The sequence below is a fragment of the Musa acuminata genome, chromosome BXJ2-8 (genome assembly GCF_036884655.1).
Source record: "Musa acuminata AAA Group cultivar baxijiao chromosome BXJ2-8, Cavendish_Baxijiao_AAA, whole genome shotgun sequence".
NCBI classification, from domain to species: domain Eukaryota; kingdom Viridiplantae; phylum Streptophyta; class Magnoliopsida; order Zingiberales; family Musaceae; genus Musa; species Musa acuminata.
This window is the reverse complement of record NC_088345.1, coordinates 311981-326862: the sequence shown is the minus strand read 5'-3', so window position 1 is coordinate 326862 and position 14882 is coordinate 311981. Positions and strand designations below refer to the sequence as shown.

Here is a 14882-nt window from a genome sequence, read left to right as displayed (position 1 = left end):
GAAAGGTAAGGCATAAGTTCATCCAACTACACACTATTTTGTTGGATATATGCTTCTCAATTTGGTTATAAATGAACCAACTATAACTTTGGAGTATGTCAATTTGTAACCTATACATGCATAATCATTTTCATTAATAATTACAAAATAATGTTAATTCATGATAATCAATATCAAGTATTTTATCAATATATCTATCTTTATATATGAGATCCATGTATGTCATTATATTCATCATAATTATATATTGATTTAAATCAAATTATTTCGATCGTAGAAAAAATTGATAAAGATGTCGCGTGTTTTAATCCTACACTCGATAGGTGATATGTATTCCTTCAATTCTCTGTCAAGCTCGGACTCGCAAATTGAGACCAATCCGATTCGAATTTGGGGGCGGGGCGGAACGTTGATCCAATCCTCGAGCCAGGCGAGTCGAAAGCTGGACCGAATTCGTCGTAGTTTCGGTAAATCTGACACCACCAATCCGATCCGTAGGAGTTGAATCGTGACACAATCCTCGGCTTAGGCAAGTCAATTGCCGCGTCAGAAAGTCGAAACGGATCCATGAGGCGGCGAGCTATTTACACACGGCAAAATTCCGGATCCCAAATCTTCTCCTCGTCATTCCCATTTAATAACCTCCTTACGCCCGTCCACAGCCAATCGCAAATTAGGAGAGAGAAAGAAAGAGAGAGAGGGAGAGAGAGGGGTTTCGCTCGTTCTCCAACTCCCATTCCTTCGAAACCCTAGTTTTTGTTCCGACAACGATCGATCACGTCTTCCGACCTCCCCTTCGCTGCCGCCCCCGCCCTCAGATAGATTGCCTTGTCCCTCAGGTTAGTCCACGCTTTCAATCAGCCCCCCCCCCCCCCCCCCCCCCCTCCTCTCTCCGATATCTCGATCTGCTTTTGCTTTATTTGTTTTAGTGCTTTCTGGATCTTGGTTGGTCAAACCAGGGAATTACGATTGTTTCGCATACGTTTCCGGTTCGGTTGGTCGTTTCTTTACAAGAGGATTGGATTGCACGAGTTCTTCTTGTTTCTTGGCGATTCGTTGGGGGCGGATCTTTTAGAGGGGACTTGAGCTAGGGTTTGGATCTTCGGTATTCTGATTTTGTCGGTTTTGAATCTTTGAGCCGTTTGCGAATTCCGACGCGTGTTTGACGAATATAATCTCTTTCGTGGATTGTTCTTTATATAGTTGTGGATCCGTTGATTGGTGGTTTTCTTCGTCAGAGGATTAAGCTACTGATGCGCCTGGGTCTAGGGACGTAATGTAGGGCTCAGGCTCTGTTGAGTCCTTTGTTGTGATATTTTTTTTGTTTTCTTGAGTCACAATGATGGTAAGATTTGTGTAACTGGGGTATGCATATACTCCATAGTTCTTTCGGAAATGGTTGTCGGATGCAGTTTCAGTTGTTTGTTCGTTGATGTTTTTGTTCATATTATTGTCATATATTTGTGTCACGTTATTAACTTGGAGTATAAATAAAATCTTATTTAAGAATTCTTTTATTTATGCTATATCTGGATCCTATACACAAATTTTCGAGCTGGTTATATATGTCTCATAATCTAATTTAAGTAGCGTACCACTATTTTTCTTACCTTCTCTAAGTTGATGATGGCTGTTTGAGTCACATCTTATGATTTATCGACCTGATATTTTGATGCAACTGTTTTTAAACCTTTCTGGCGTTAGTTTGTAACATAATTTGTGTGTTTCTAGCATTTTTATTAACATATAACTAGGATATGTACTGTTCTTTATCCTCTACCTTTTTTTTTTTGTTTAGACAAGTCAAGTGGCATATGGTCTACCTATTTATTTATTTTATGAGCTTGTCAAATTATTTTATCCACATATAAACACAGCAAGTTCTACAAAGATTTCATTGGATACGATTGATGCCATAGGTATTATCAAATTTTGTCGACCCACATATTTCCATTCAGATTATATACAACTATTTGACCAGGAGTATCAATCTGAAATTGGAATAGAGTTCTATTTTGTTTTTATGGACTTGGCATTCAGATGCACAGATCTCATGCATGCAATGCAAAATGCACCTTACATTCATGATGGCATCAACCAAACACTATAATAAGCTGACATCTTTAATGGATTGATCAATAGAAGTTTGGATGTTTGGACATAAGGATATAAGTTTGTAATGAGTTAGAAGGTTATGCCATATTTTGTCAAAATAATCCATCTAAACCAGCAAAAAATTATGAGATTTTTGCTAGATTTTTACTATTTAAAGTCTAAAAAGCTTTTTAGATCCTTTTTGTGCTGGCACACTGTTTTTTTATTAATTTTATTTTTCAATGTGGGAGTTATAAATTTGACTTTCTAACAAAAATGTCTTCAGCTATTGGAGTAGTGTGTGGATCCATAGGCTTCCGATTTTTAATAGATTAATTATATTCTTGTGAATGCTTTCCTGTTTGTATTCAGAATTGAGTAAACAAGTGACAGCATAGGTTAGCTTTGTATTGGTGAAAGAAAACAGATGTATTCGAATGTTCCAATGAACAAGCTAACCAGCCTATACGACAGGATGTTGCTTAAAGCTAAACAATGACCTCAAAGTCCTTTATCCACTAACTTTGCAGTCTGTCAACAATTACAAGGAACAATGAATTTAAGATATTCCATAATCATGTTAATGAATAAATCCCTAGGAAAAGACGAATTTCTTTCTGTACCAACGATGCAAATGTATTTGCAAAAAACAAAAAAAATCAATGATCAGCATAAACACCAGAAACATAGGTGACAAAGGATAGTTAAAGATGCAAAACATGGTACAGTGTATCAGGTTCCCAGGAATGTAGGATCTTGGGTGGATCAAATTTATGCAATCTTACCAATGACCAAATATTGTACATCTATAAAATCCTTCCACAATTTAGTTTATTTAGTTCAAATAGTGTTACGTCAAACTTTCATTTATTTTCATAATCAAGTTGTCCTATACCAACAGCAAGGAGCCATGCATCTTGCTAGTGCCAGCCTGCTATTCTGCAATCCACAACAGCATACCACAAATGATGCACTATAACATGCCATTAGCTGGTGGATATGCAAGTCCTTGTGTTGTAACCCAGCATTACATGCCACATACAATGTAAGTTCACTACTGGCATAGGGTTGACGTAGAATGTCATTGTTGTACAACCAGAATCTTGGTTGATGTTTTATCTAACGTAACAATAAATTCAACCACTGGGAGATGTTTTAAGGATTCCCTTTCAACAAATGTCACTTTCAAGTATTGTTTGTTTGGAAGTCAAATCAACAGTAAAAAAACACGAAAGAACTGTGGCAATGAACGATATTATAACCTTGAGAAAATGGGTGCTTAAGATATTCTCAGCATTTTGTTCATGTCTCATTGACGATTTCATCGAAGATATTCCAACTTCTCTCTTTTTCTCCCCTCTTTTTCCTCCCTTCTTTGTTTTTTATTATGTCTGTTGAATCAGCTAAAATTGGTTAAAATCTGCAAACTATGGCTGAATATGGTTGATTCAATCCAATTTTGACCATTTTTTAAATTCTAACTATAAGGCCGAAAATCAGCCTGAATCTAATCAGCTTTGGATAATACTGCTATGGGAGCATACCATATTGGAATTGGAATACAATGATATCTTCATTGTCGCCCCATTTGTCGAGCTGTTCACTTTTTATATTCAGCATGACCAAACTTAGAGTTTCCATATTTTTGTTGCAATAATTTATTTTTGTGGGCAGTTTGTTTTCAGTCCTTTGCATGGTTGGACCATTACCAGGAGATAATTGTGGAAATCTCTATGTTTTATTATGCAAGTAATTGTTTCTTGAAGTTTCATATTTCTCTTCTTGTCTTTTCTCTTATTTTCATAATTGAGCATGGTATGACCGTAAGTTAAAAATGCTTAGTTTATCTATACGTTTTAAAGCATATTTCATCATTCTTGGGATCGATCACTAATGCTTCTGTGGAATCAGTAATTTCTTTGTTGTAATTTTTCTTTGTGGATATGTTCCCAAGAAAGACTTTGTTATTTGCTACTTCTAGGTTCAACATTAACATGGGTTGTTTTGGGTTTAACCGTACAAATTATTTGACTTAGGACTGGCTTTAGGAACACTGGTCGATGTATAATCCCTGGGTACTTTTATTTGATTATTATCTCAATCTTGATGTTACACCAAACAAAAAATTGACGTTTGAAGATGGACTAGTACAAATTATTTGTAATTTACCTGTATTATCATTAAAAACAACGTGTTAGGTAGATAAAGCTAGTAATATTGAGGAAGTTATACTTGCAACAGGAACTCGTGGTTTCTTCTGATACTAGGTATATATGCAAGTTGTGTTGTCTTGTCTCTTGCTGTTATTCACTATGTGCTTGAACGGAATGAAGTCAACAGTAATTCCTTATGATTGTGGTGAGAGGGTGGATGGAGACTTGTATATTCATTTTTATGTTGCATTTTTCATTTGGATGCACTTAGTTCATTCCTTGATTCAATTGATGAAAGGTTAATTGGGATTAATTTGAGTTTTTGAGACCATGTTTATTAACTAGAGGACTTTGATTAAGTAGGACTTATACTTGGTGTATGTAATTATTATCTCAGTAATAGTATGACAATCAAGGTTATAATTAAGATGGATGGACAAATGTTAAGAATATTAGTCATCTTGGATCTATTGTTTACTGGGAGAAAAGGATTGATGAAGATATTGTTAATAAAATGAAAACGTGATATGAAGTCGAGGTGTGTTAGAATTTTTTTTTTGTGTGATTGTTGTGTACCCAATAGATAAATTTTTTTTATAATATAGTTATAAGATGAATCATGCTCTGTGTTCGATCTTAGAAAGTTAAGAAACAATACGTAATGTTAATGCACTCAAAATAAGAATGTTGACATGGATGTGTGGAGGTATTAGAAAAAATAAAATAGAAACATTTTATACGTGTGCAATTACGTGTCTTGACAAAGGATAAAGTGAAAATTGTTTTAAGATTGTGTAGACATCTTACTAAGATCTACGTATGCCATGATTAGATGAACTGATTTGATTAGGATTAACAGGTCCATGGGAGATAAGAGGAAGACCTAAAAATACTTTATAGAAATGATATAAAAAAAAGTGAATACCACTGATTTAACTAGGGATATGCCCTATAGAAAATATCATATAGTGGGAAAAGATCTATGTGGTCAACTTTAATTAGTCAGGACGTTGTAACTTGTGATTGTAAGTGTTGGTTTGTTGTCCTTGGTTCTGTTTCTATTTCTTCCATATTCCTTTCTGAAGTGAGTTGAGATTCCTGGTTGAAGCTGCTGTTCATGTCTGTTATTTTTTGTTCTGGCAGGCCTCATAATACTATTTGAGTGAATCGTTTGATGACAGTCTGATTAATCAAATTTGCAATACGATCTTTTGCAGGAAAATTACTGTAATAAAATCATTAGAAATGTCTCCAGCGTCCAAATCTAAGTCGAAGGATAAATTGGCTGCAAAGGCTGCCAAGGAACAAGCCAAAGTCTCTTCGAAACCTTCTCTGGCTCCTAGCTATGGGAATGGTTCTTCTTCAAACGCATACAATCCAGATTCAGGGACATTCCACACCTTTGATACAACGGCCTCTGGTTCATTGCCGGCAGGCCAATTGAATGGTCATTTTGGAACCATAGATGAAATGGAGGAGCATTCTGGTAGTAGTTCACTTGGTACAACAGGTGAGTTTGATTCGATGTCTAACCATAATGGCTACTCTGGTGAGTCCGAGGATCAGAAGGAGAAAAGTACAACTAATAATGCAATTCGCGTTGAATCTGTACCTGGTTGTGATACCGACAAGCGCGAGAAGATTCGGCAGAAAAATGAGAAGAAGCATCAACGCCAGAAGGAGAGGCGAGCACAGGAACTACATGAGCGTTGTTGTGGGTACCTCATGTCTAGGAAACTAGAGATGCTCTCCCAGAAACTTGTAGCAATGGGTTTCTCTTCAGAACAGGCAACAATGGCTCTTATACAAAATGAAGGGCGTGTCGAAGAATCCATTGCTTGGCTCCTTGAAGGGAATGAAGAAAGCAAACAGCAGATTGCCGCAAACATAGACAGTAGTGTTAACTTGAAAATAGACATCACCGCAGAGCTTGCAGAGATTTCAGACATGGTGGTGAAGTTCAAGTGCACTAAGCAGGAGGTTGAAAGAGCTGTAGTTGCTTGTGAGGGTGACCTAGAAAAGGCCGAAGAGACTTTAAAGGCCCAGAAGCAAGAGCCAAAATCTTCTCCATTGAAATCGGAAGAAACAGGTGACTCTGCCACTGCAAGTGATCTGGACAATAAGATTGCAATACCTATTCAGAATGCAACTTCAAGACATCAACAGAAGGGGCTGGCGTCAGTTGGCACTCAGCAGCAGAGAAGAGATGAACGGGATCCAAACTACCTCAAAACTGTGACAAATGGAGATGTAGAGTCCACAAGTAGGAATTTGCAATCTTTGAGAAGAGAACAGTCTAAGCCAGATTGGGGAAGAACACAAGTGGCTGCTCCTGTGGAGAAAAAGTGGTCAAATTTTAGTCCTACACCATCCATTTCATACTCTTTGTCATCCTTGCAGGTAGCTGCATCTCCAACCACTCGGTCTGTGATGGCAACCAGTGAATCTAGGGCCAACATGCCATCGATAAAACTGAGGGAACCGGTCAGTGTAATGCAGCGTCCCCAGTCCATCAATGCCAAGCACAATGTCACGTCCACAAGCCCCAGCATTAGTGTATCACCACCAGCTTCCACAGGATGGTATTCAAATGGTATTTCTAGCATGGAGATGATGGTGGCAAATGGGGGTCTGGGCCATGGTCCACACTATTTGGGTTTGAATGGTTCCAGTGCCCAGCAATTGGTTCCCCAGAGTCATTTCCAAACTTCTTCTGGCTTCGATGGTTCATGGAACGCTGCTGGTTCTTCATCATCGTCGTCATCGTCGCTTGTGGTGCCACCCTCACTTGGAATCTTCACCGGGTGGGGTTCATCTGGTTCCTCTTTTTCATCACCAGCAGACTGGAGTTCTGGTGGATCGACACCATGTGACTACACCTCTATAGACTGGAGCTTGGATACAACTCTGTTGAGGCCATCAACGAAGAGCGATCGTCTATCTGCTACGTGGTCTACCATGTTTATGGGTGGCAGAGCTGCGAGGCCAGGCATGGACGCCACAGGTGGCATCTACGTACCAGGGATGCACGATGACGGCCTCTCAACGGACGCCTCGTACTTGTCTGGATCACTCGAGTGGTCATCCCCTTTTGCAGGGAGGGATCTGTTCAGTGTTCCAAGACGGTTCGTCACTAATTCTTCTTCCCTCTAGGAAGTTTAGCTGTAAGATGTTGAGGAAAATGGACATGGTTTGATTTGCAGCAGCAGCAGCTGCTGGCTCTTGATGCTCCTGGTTGAAAAAAGTTGCATCGCTTTCTTGGTTGGTTCCAATGGGTTGGTATCTCTATGACATGTTGAGATGAGAAGGATGAAGTAATGCATACATAGCTCACGGTGCATGACAATATTGTTCTCCAATCAATCCGTCCAGGTTATGGTTATGAACACCATACCATGCGTTTGTGGTATTATTTGAGGTCCTTGGGTCGTTGTCAATGCACAGATCGATCCACATTCTTGCTCATGAGCTAGCTAGCTCCTCTTAAGAAACAACCGCCTTGTAAGTTGGACTATTATTATTCCACGGTCAATCATGGACTGCCGCCCTACCTAGTTGACCAAGCCGAAGTCAGAGGTTCTCGGTGTTGATTCTAATGGGCCAACCAAGGGGCTTGTTTCCATCCCCTTGTTTCGCGTAGTGAATCTGCTCCATCGTTTCCAAGCGGCGCGGCTGTAAGTCAAAAGACGATAAAAACTTGATTCACTGGTTTTTATTGTTGATTATCTATCTATCTATCGTTCTCCATCCCTCTCTCTATACATCCAATAGAATCAATCAATCAATCGTTGACCTTTTTATTTTTTTACTTCATGTTACAGCAGACAGACTAGAGGAAAATAAACAATACATATCATTATCCATATAAATCTACCATTTGCAACCTTCAAAGAGAAGAAGTTATCTGCAATGTTCTCTCACCATTAGACACAAGAGGAAAGCAAACAACAATTTATTTTATGCATTCATCCAATCATAAAAGATATTGCTATATAATTAAACGAACCCCCATCTCCAGTCAAAGACATCTGTTGTCCTCTCTTCACTAAAATTGGATTCGACATCATCAACTCATCAAATCATTCGTTGATATGATCCAAGTTTTATAACCGTTTTCATCGACAGGCTGAGGTGGATGGATTAGAATCCCACGCCTCTTTCGACGACCGGTCTATCATTAGGTCCCTAAATCCCTGTTTGTCGATCGAGAGGAGATCGAGAGGTGAGCCTGACACTGGCAGCGGCAGCCAACCAATGAGCAAAGCATGAGTGGGAATGAGAGGAGCGGAAACCGAGAAAACAAATTGGGGATTCAAAGATGAATGGGGCAGTGAGTGCCCGTTCCCAACTCCCACCCACCTCTCTTCTTTCTTACTCGGAAGGTTGTGTGGTATTACAAGTGGAAGGAAGGAGTCATCTTTTCCTCGCTTCTTCCTTCGTCAAAATGCTGATGTGAAAGCGAGAGATAGGGACGAAGAGGAGGAGGGGTGAGGAAGAGGTCCATTTGCCTTCTCTCTTCCCTTCGTCTCCACAACCTGTTCGTCTCTGCTGTCCTTGTTGGAAGACGAGCAGCAAGTGTTGGTGTGTGGTGTCTCTGAGAGAGAGCGACGAGAAATGGCGAGGCTGTCGATCGGAATCCTCGGCCTGACGGAGCTCCTCGTCAGCGCGGCGGTGCACCTGCTCTTCGGCTTCTACATATTCAGCACCGCGGTGGCGTCGGATCTTTCTCAGGCTTTGACGGACTGCTTCCGCCCCAACGTCCTCAACCTGGCCACCGGAGACCCGGACGAAGGGGGCAAGCGCCAGGCAGCGGCTCTCGACGGGTCTCCGCCGCAGCTGCCGCAGCCGCCGATCGTTCTGGTGCACGGCATCTTCGGCTTCGGCAAAGGGGTCTGCTTTCCTCGTCAACGATGCTTAAGCCTATCTTCTCTTTTCTTGATTTGGTACTGAATCCTCTCTCTGTCTCTCATCGGGTTGCAGAAGCTCGGAGGGTTGTCGTACTTCGCAGGGGCAGAGAAGAAGGACGACCACGTTCTGGTGCCGGATTTAGGATCCCTAACCAGCATCCACGACAGGTAGGTCTACCCAAAGATCACATTTTTGAGGTCAATTGGAAGGGGTTTTCATGTAAAGGGGAAAGAAAAATGAGACCTTTGTGCTCCATGATTCCAGGGCAAGGGAACTGTTCTACTATCTGAAGGGAGGGCAAGTGGACTACGGAGAAGAACACAGCAGGAACTTTGGTCACGCACAGCTCGGGAAGATCTACGAACGAGGTAAGGCAGAAACCGATCACTTCCCGCCCCTGCCGGATTAGATTGCAGCTCATCCATTTCTTGCCCCGCGACTTAGGGCATCACCCTTCATGGGATGAGCACCACCCCGTCCATTTCGTCGGGCACTCCGCAGGCGTGCAGGTTGCGAGGGTGCTGCAGCAGATGCTTGCCGAGAAGGTGCCTCCATTTCCTCCCTCTTCCTCCTCCTCCTCCTCCTCCACTTCCCTGAATCAAACATGTTCCTTGTTGCAGGCATTCAGCGGCTACGACACTTCCGAGGACTGGGTGCTGAGCATCACCTCCCTCTCCGGCGCAATCAACGGAACCATCCGAACATATTACGACGGCATGCGGTGAGTCATCAGGATTCCTCCAGCAAGTTCTTGATGGATGGATGACTTCATGTCGGGTTTCTTCTGTTGCAGACCAGGAAATGGGAGGACGATGAAGTCGATATGTCTGCTTCAGCTCTGTCGCATTGGGGTCACACTCTTCGACTGGTTTGACATTGCATGGCTCAAGAACTACTACAACTTCGGGTTCGATCATTTCGAGATGGGATGGAGGAAGACCGGCGTCTCAGGTCTGGCTGAGCTGCTCTTAGGCAACACCGGGCCGTTCGCCACCGGCGACTGGATCCTACCGGACCTCACCATTGAAGGCTCCATCAAGCTCAACTCGGGACTCCGCACCTTCCCCAACACCTTCTACTTCAGCTACGCAACCAAGAGGACGAGGAAGATATTTGGGCTCACGGTTCCCTCCACCATTTTGGGCGTCCATCCATTGCTCTTCCTTCGGGTGTTGCAGATGTGCAGGTGGCGTTTCCCTCGCAATGCATCATTGCCTTACAAAGGCTACAGGTGAGTGAGCGATTGACCAATGCAAGCTAATGTTCTTTTGAGTTCTAAGCTGAGATCTGGTGGAGTTGGCACAGAGACGAAGATTGGGAAGACAATGATGGAGCTCTCAACACAATATCCATGACTCATCCTCGCCTTCCTGTAGAGCACCCGAGCCTTCTTGTTGTGGATGACTCGACATGCCTTCCTTTGCAGCCAGGAATCTGGTTTGTACTCTAACTCTGCTTCTTTATCTCATGTGATAGCATTACATTTCAGCATACGTACATTTTGTAGTCCTTAAAAAAGTATATAGAGCACTTCCTACTTCATATATTTCATTCTTCATGTCTTGTATGTATTAAAATTGTGTATTTTAAGCTTGCTTAGTTGATAGCAGCATTGCATCAGTCTATAGTTTTCATTTATTTTTTTTCCCTTTGTACGGAGAACAAAACATTGCATCACAACATTTTCACAGTGTTAAAGGATTGTTATTGGATAATTAGCATTTTAAATAAAGGTATTCACAGTGACTAAGTTACCATGCTGTGCCCATTTTTCTAGCAGAAGCTGATGAACCTGAAAAAGAAAATTAGAATTAAAAACCAACAGATTGCAAGTAATAATAGGGTTACTCAGATCAGATTTGACATCAAATCATATGTTGACAATCAATGTTTTGAGGTGGCGTTAAGCACTTCATGTTTTTATTTTCTTCTTTTAAATTAAAAGAGGTAATTGGAACTTGAAGTCACCAACCTGATATTTTGAACCAGCCATGACAGTGACCTAGGCTAGAATTTGTATGATATATATTCTTTTTATGTAAGTAATATCGTTTGCAGACTATGTCTCAGAGAGAAGTTGTGCAGGTGTGTATATTACACAAAATAAAAATAAAAAAGAAGAGAAAAGTGCATGCTATTCAGTGCTTGATGTTACTGCTTTTTAAGTGAAGAATCATGTGTTCAGTTTTCCTTTTCTTTTTATCAGCTATTTAGCTTTCATTTTGTAGATCTTCTTTATATGGTGACAAAAAAGTGATCTTTTCCAAAAATATCCTCCTCCTTTCTGTACCAACATGGATCAGTAAGTAAGAGAAAAATTTTATTAATCAATTGTTAGACATGCAATATTTTGTAAATCTAAACGTGGAGTAATTAAAAATCTATATATATAGTTTGTATTATTGAGATGAATGTGTTGAGATATAAGAAAAATTAGGAAAAAATATTTTCTTTCTTTCATTGACAATTAAGTGAACCATTCATGGTGAGTAAAATAAAAAAAAATATTTAAAATGATATAGGCATATATTAAAGATACCCATAGATGTTGTAGTTAAAAAAAAAAATTACTATCAATAGTACGACGAGAGGTAGAAGGATATCTAAAAAATTTTACTAAGAACTATAGATAAATATTTAAATATTCTCAATTTAACTAAAGATATAATTTTCTACGGAACACAATGATGGCAAAAGATACATAGGATTGACTCAAAATAGTCAAGATTGTATGTCCTCCTTGTTATTGTTATATGGACAATTAATGTCATGGATTCATGTATCAAGCGAAAAATTCTTTTGATGTTCTTTCAGGTACTATAAGATCATTGAAGCCGATCACATCTTTTTTATCTTGAATCGGGAGAGAGCAGGAGCACAATTTGATCTCATGTATGATGGCATATTTCAGCGGTGCAGAAAGCACATGTTTAGAAGGACACCGGCATTGCACAGTGAAAGCAGCCAATTACTCCCCCCAAAACTTCCAGACTACTCAAGTAGGAGGTTAGAGAACAAATAAAAATAGTATATATAAGTTATATACATTCATATATAATGTATTCTTTCTCAGATTGAGCTCCAGTATAAATTAGACTATTTTTCAGTCCCATATAAAGCCAGGCCTCATTAGTGATCCAGAATTCTTCGAGTCTTTTTTTTTTTTTTGTACAAATACCTTTCTTGAATCAAAAGATTTCGGAAAGTATTTTGATAATGTACAAGACAATTTACTTGGATTTTGTTTAATGATTTTTCTTTCAGTAGCCCACAGCCAGGTAAGCTTTTGTGTGAAGGTGAAAATTAAAGAGAGCCAAGAATGATGAGTGAGGAGATGATTTGTATTCACCAAATTTTCTTGGCTGGTTGTTAGTGTTGGCACTTCTTCAGACAGAAGGAGAAAACATAAGTTTACAGTGTTAGGATTCCTTAATTTAAGAATTTAATATTAATCTTTATTTTTTATTTAGTTTTGAGTTTAATTTTTTAATTGTGAAAAGAATCCTTTGATGTAGCCAATTAGGGATTATTGTTTTTATTTATTTTTTTCGTTAGAAGTGATGAATAGATGTCTAGAAAACTATCTTAGAAGTGATGAATAAATCAAACTAGTGGATAAAACAATTTCCTTGGCAGAATGGTAGAATAATACCATATATCATTCTTTTATTAAAACAATTCCTTTTGAAATGGTTTATGATCGATCTTCTCTCATGATTACAAAATAGTTCTTTTAAGATTAATTAAGTAGATAAGGAATTCTTTGATAGGGATAAGATTATTCAACTTCTAAGAGATAATCTCGTATTCTCACTAGCTAGAATGAAGCAAACTTCCTAGAGTGAGCAATGTTAGGATCAAGAGCTGCACTAAGAGGGAAGGGGGGGGGGAGGGGGGTGGGAGGGGTGAATTAGTGCAACGCGATTTCAGAAAATATTTCGTATGTTCGAAGGAAATTGATTTGGAAAGATATTAACTTTAAAACGTTAGAGAGTATAAGTGTAGTGAAAGCAAGATGAGAGAAGAAGCATTTTGCTAAGAAATGATTTGCAGTTAAAGAAAATTGCTTAAGACGAAATGGAAACCATATTTAGAGTGGTTAGGTCAATGTGACCTACATCCATTATCGGATTCCTCCTCCGATGAGGTCTCCGACGTCCACTAAAGGCCTTCATTCAATAGGTGAAGACCAACTACCTTTTACAGCGCTTTCTCCTTTTCACGGGTTTAGGATAGAACCTTTACAAGTCTCACACCTCTCTTCAATGATCTCAAAACTTAGAAAGGGAGGAGGAGAACTCTAGCACTTGTTTACAACACTTGTACACCCCAATAACTCAAGATTATAACACACTTCGGTGCCTTTTCATGCTGAAAATGGTGAGGTATTTATAGGCCCCAATGACTTTAAAAAATGGAGCCAAAAAGTGTCTCATCCCGGATTTTCGGGGTACTGGCGGTACCACCGCTATTACTGGGTGGTACTACCGCTTGACATCTGACACTACGCAGTACTATCGCTCAATTTGGGCAGTACCACCGTCTGACAGAACTAGGAGACCGAGCTCTGGCGGTACCACCGCCTGACAGGGGCGGTACCACCGTTGGTAGTAATAACTGCCGGCATTGCCACCGCCCAGACCACATGGGGTGCTATTTTCCAAGCGATACCATCGCCAGCCAAGAATTCAGTATCCTGGTTGGGCCTTGACTCCGGCCCAAACCAGCCCAACTCCGAGCCCAGTTGGCCCCTAATAGAGTTGATGGGATTACCTCCCAAATCAACTCTAATTATCGTTCTAACTACGATTAAGGCAAGCATGGTTCGTCGATTTTTCACTCGGCGATCTTCCGGTGAACTTTTCGGTGAGTCTTCCGGTGAGCTTTCGACGAACTCCCGACCAACTCTCGGCTAGTCTTCCGGCGATCTTCCGACGAGCTTTCGGTGAGTCTTCCAACGTGCTTCCGGTGATCTCACGATGAACTCTTGGCCAGCTCCCGGTATATCGTCTGAGTCTTCGACTCCGGCCCATCATCTGCTTTACGCCTTACTACTATCGTAGTTAATCCTGCATATTTATCTCAACACATGTATTAGAACAAATAATTTACCAATTGATTTCATCATCAAAATCCAAGATTCAACAAGCGAAAGTTTACAATATGCCATTGGGTTTTCCTTTGATTTTAACCTTATAAACAAACTTCTATAAATGTTCGATCTTCTACGAAGCTATCTCTTCGATTCTTTGAGCCTTATATCGCTTGGATTTACCAACAAGCTTTAAGATACATCCAATTCTTCATATTTCTTGTTTTAAAAAGAAGTTAGGTGAGGATAATGTAGTGCAATATCATTTGTCAAATATTTCTTCTATCGATGAGGTTTAAATTCTACCTCAAGCCGTATTTGATCGATGTGTTTACTTACTAATTGAATATATTACTTCGGATTATTACTTACTAATTGAAGATATCACTTCCAATTATAGGAGATGCAAGTAGAGAGCTTTGCTCGTGTAAATTAGTAGATTTTGTAAAAACGATTCATCAATATCACACCAAACCAATGTTTTTTTATAGGTCCAATTCTAGGCATTGCATTTTTATATATTATTTGTTTCTATTTTCACAAATTTCTTCATATGACTCTTAAAAAAAAAAAAAAGGAACGAGCAAGCTAAGCTTGCCAGAAATGAAAACTTCCAACCAAGTCAAAAGAAAATT

At 39.8% G+C, this 14882-nt stretch overlaps 2 protein-coding genes across 2 annotated transcripts; both read left to right on the top strand.

Moving 5' to 3' along the window:
* The first annotated feature begins 665 nt into the window (after positions 1–665).
* LOC135618485 (uncharacterized) lies at positions 666–7519 on the top strand. Its single transcript, XM_065119366.1, has 2 exons — positions 666–839; positions 5465–7519. The coding sequence occupies exon 2, from the start codon at positions 5493–5495 to the stop codon at positions 7398–7400; it is 1908 nt and encodes a 635-aa protein (XP_064975438.1). The 5' UTR covers positions 666–839; positions 5465–5492; the 3' UTR covers positions 7401–7519.
* Positions 7520–8468: 949 nt separating this feature from the next.
* Positions 8469–12418, top strand: LOC135618486 (uncharacterized). The gene is made up of 8 exons (XM_065119367.1): positions 8469–9137; positions 9228–9322; positions 9420–9523; positions 9600–9700; positions 9776–9876; positions 9949–10386; positions 10461–10592; positions 11970–12418. Exons 1-8 carry the CDS (start codon positions 8862–8864, stop codon positions 12175–12177), a joined length of 1455 nt encoding a protein of 484 aa, XP_064975439.1. The 5' UTR covers positions 8469–8861; the 3' UTR covers positions 12178–12418.
* The last annotated feature ends 2464 nt before the right edge of the window (positions 12419–14882 follow it).

Bases quoted from the DNA above. Each gene is read 5' to 3' on its own strand.
- LOC135618485 (XM_065119366.1), top strand. From the start codon at position 5,493: ATGTCTCCAGCGTCCAAATCTAAGTCGAAGGATAAATTGGCTGCAAAG.
- LOC135618486 (XM_065119367.1), top strand. From the start codon at position 8,862: ATGGCGAGGCTGTCGATCGGAATCCTCGGCCTGACGGAGCTCCTCGTC. The intron at 9,138-9,227 runs GTCTGCTTTCCT...ATCGGGTTGCAG, and splicing joins TCTTCGGCTTCGGCAAAGGG to AAGCTCGGAGGGTTGTCGTA. The intron at 9,323-9,419 runs GTAGGTCTACCC...CCATGATTCCAG, and splicing joins CTAACCAGCATCCACGACAG to GGCAAGGGAACTGTTCTACT.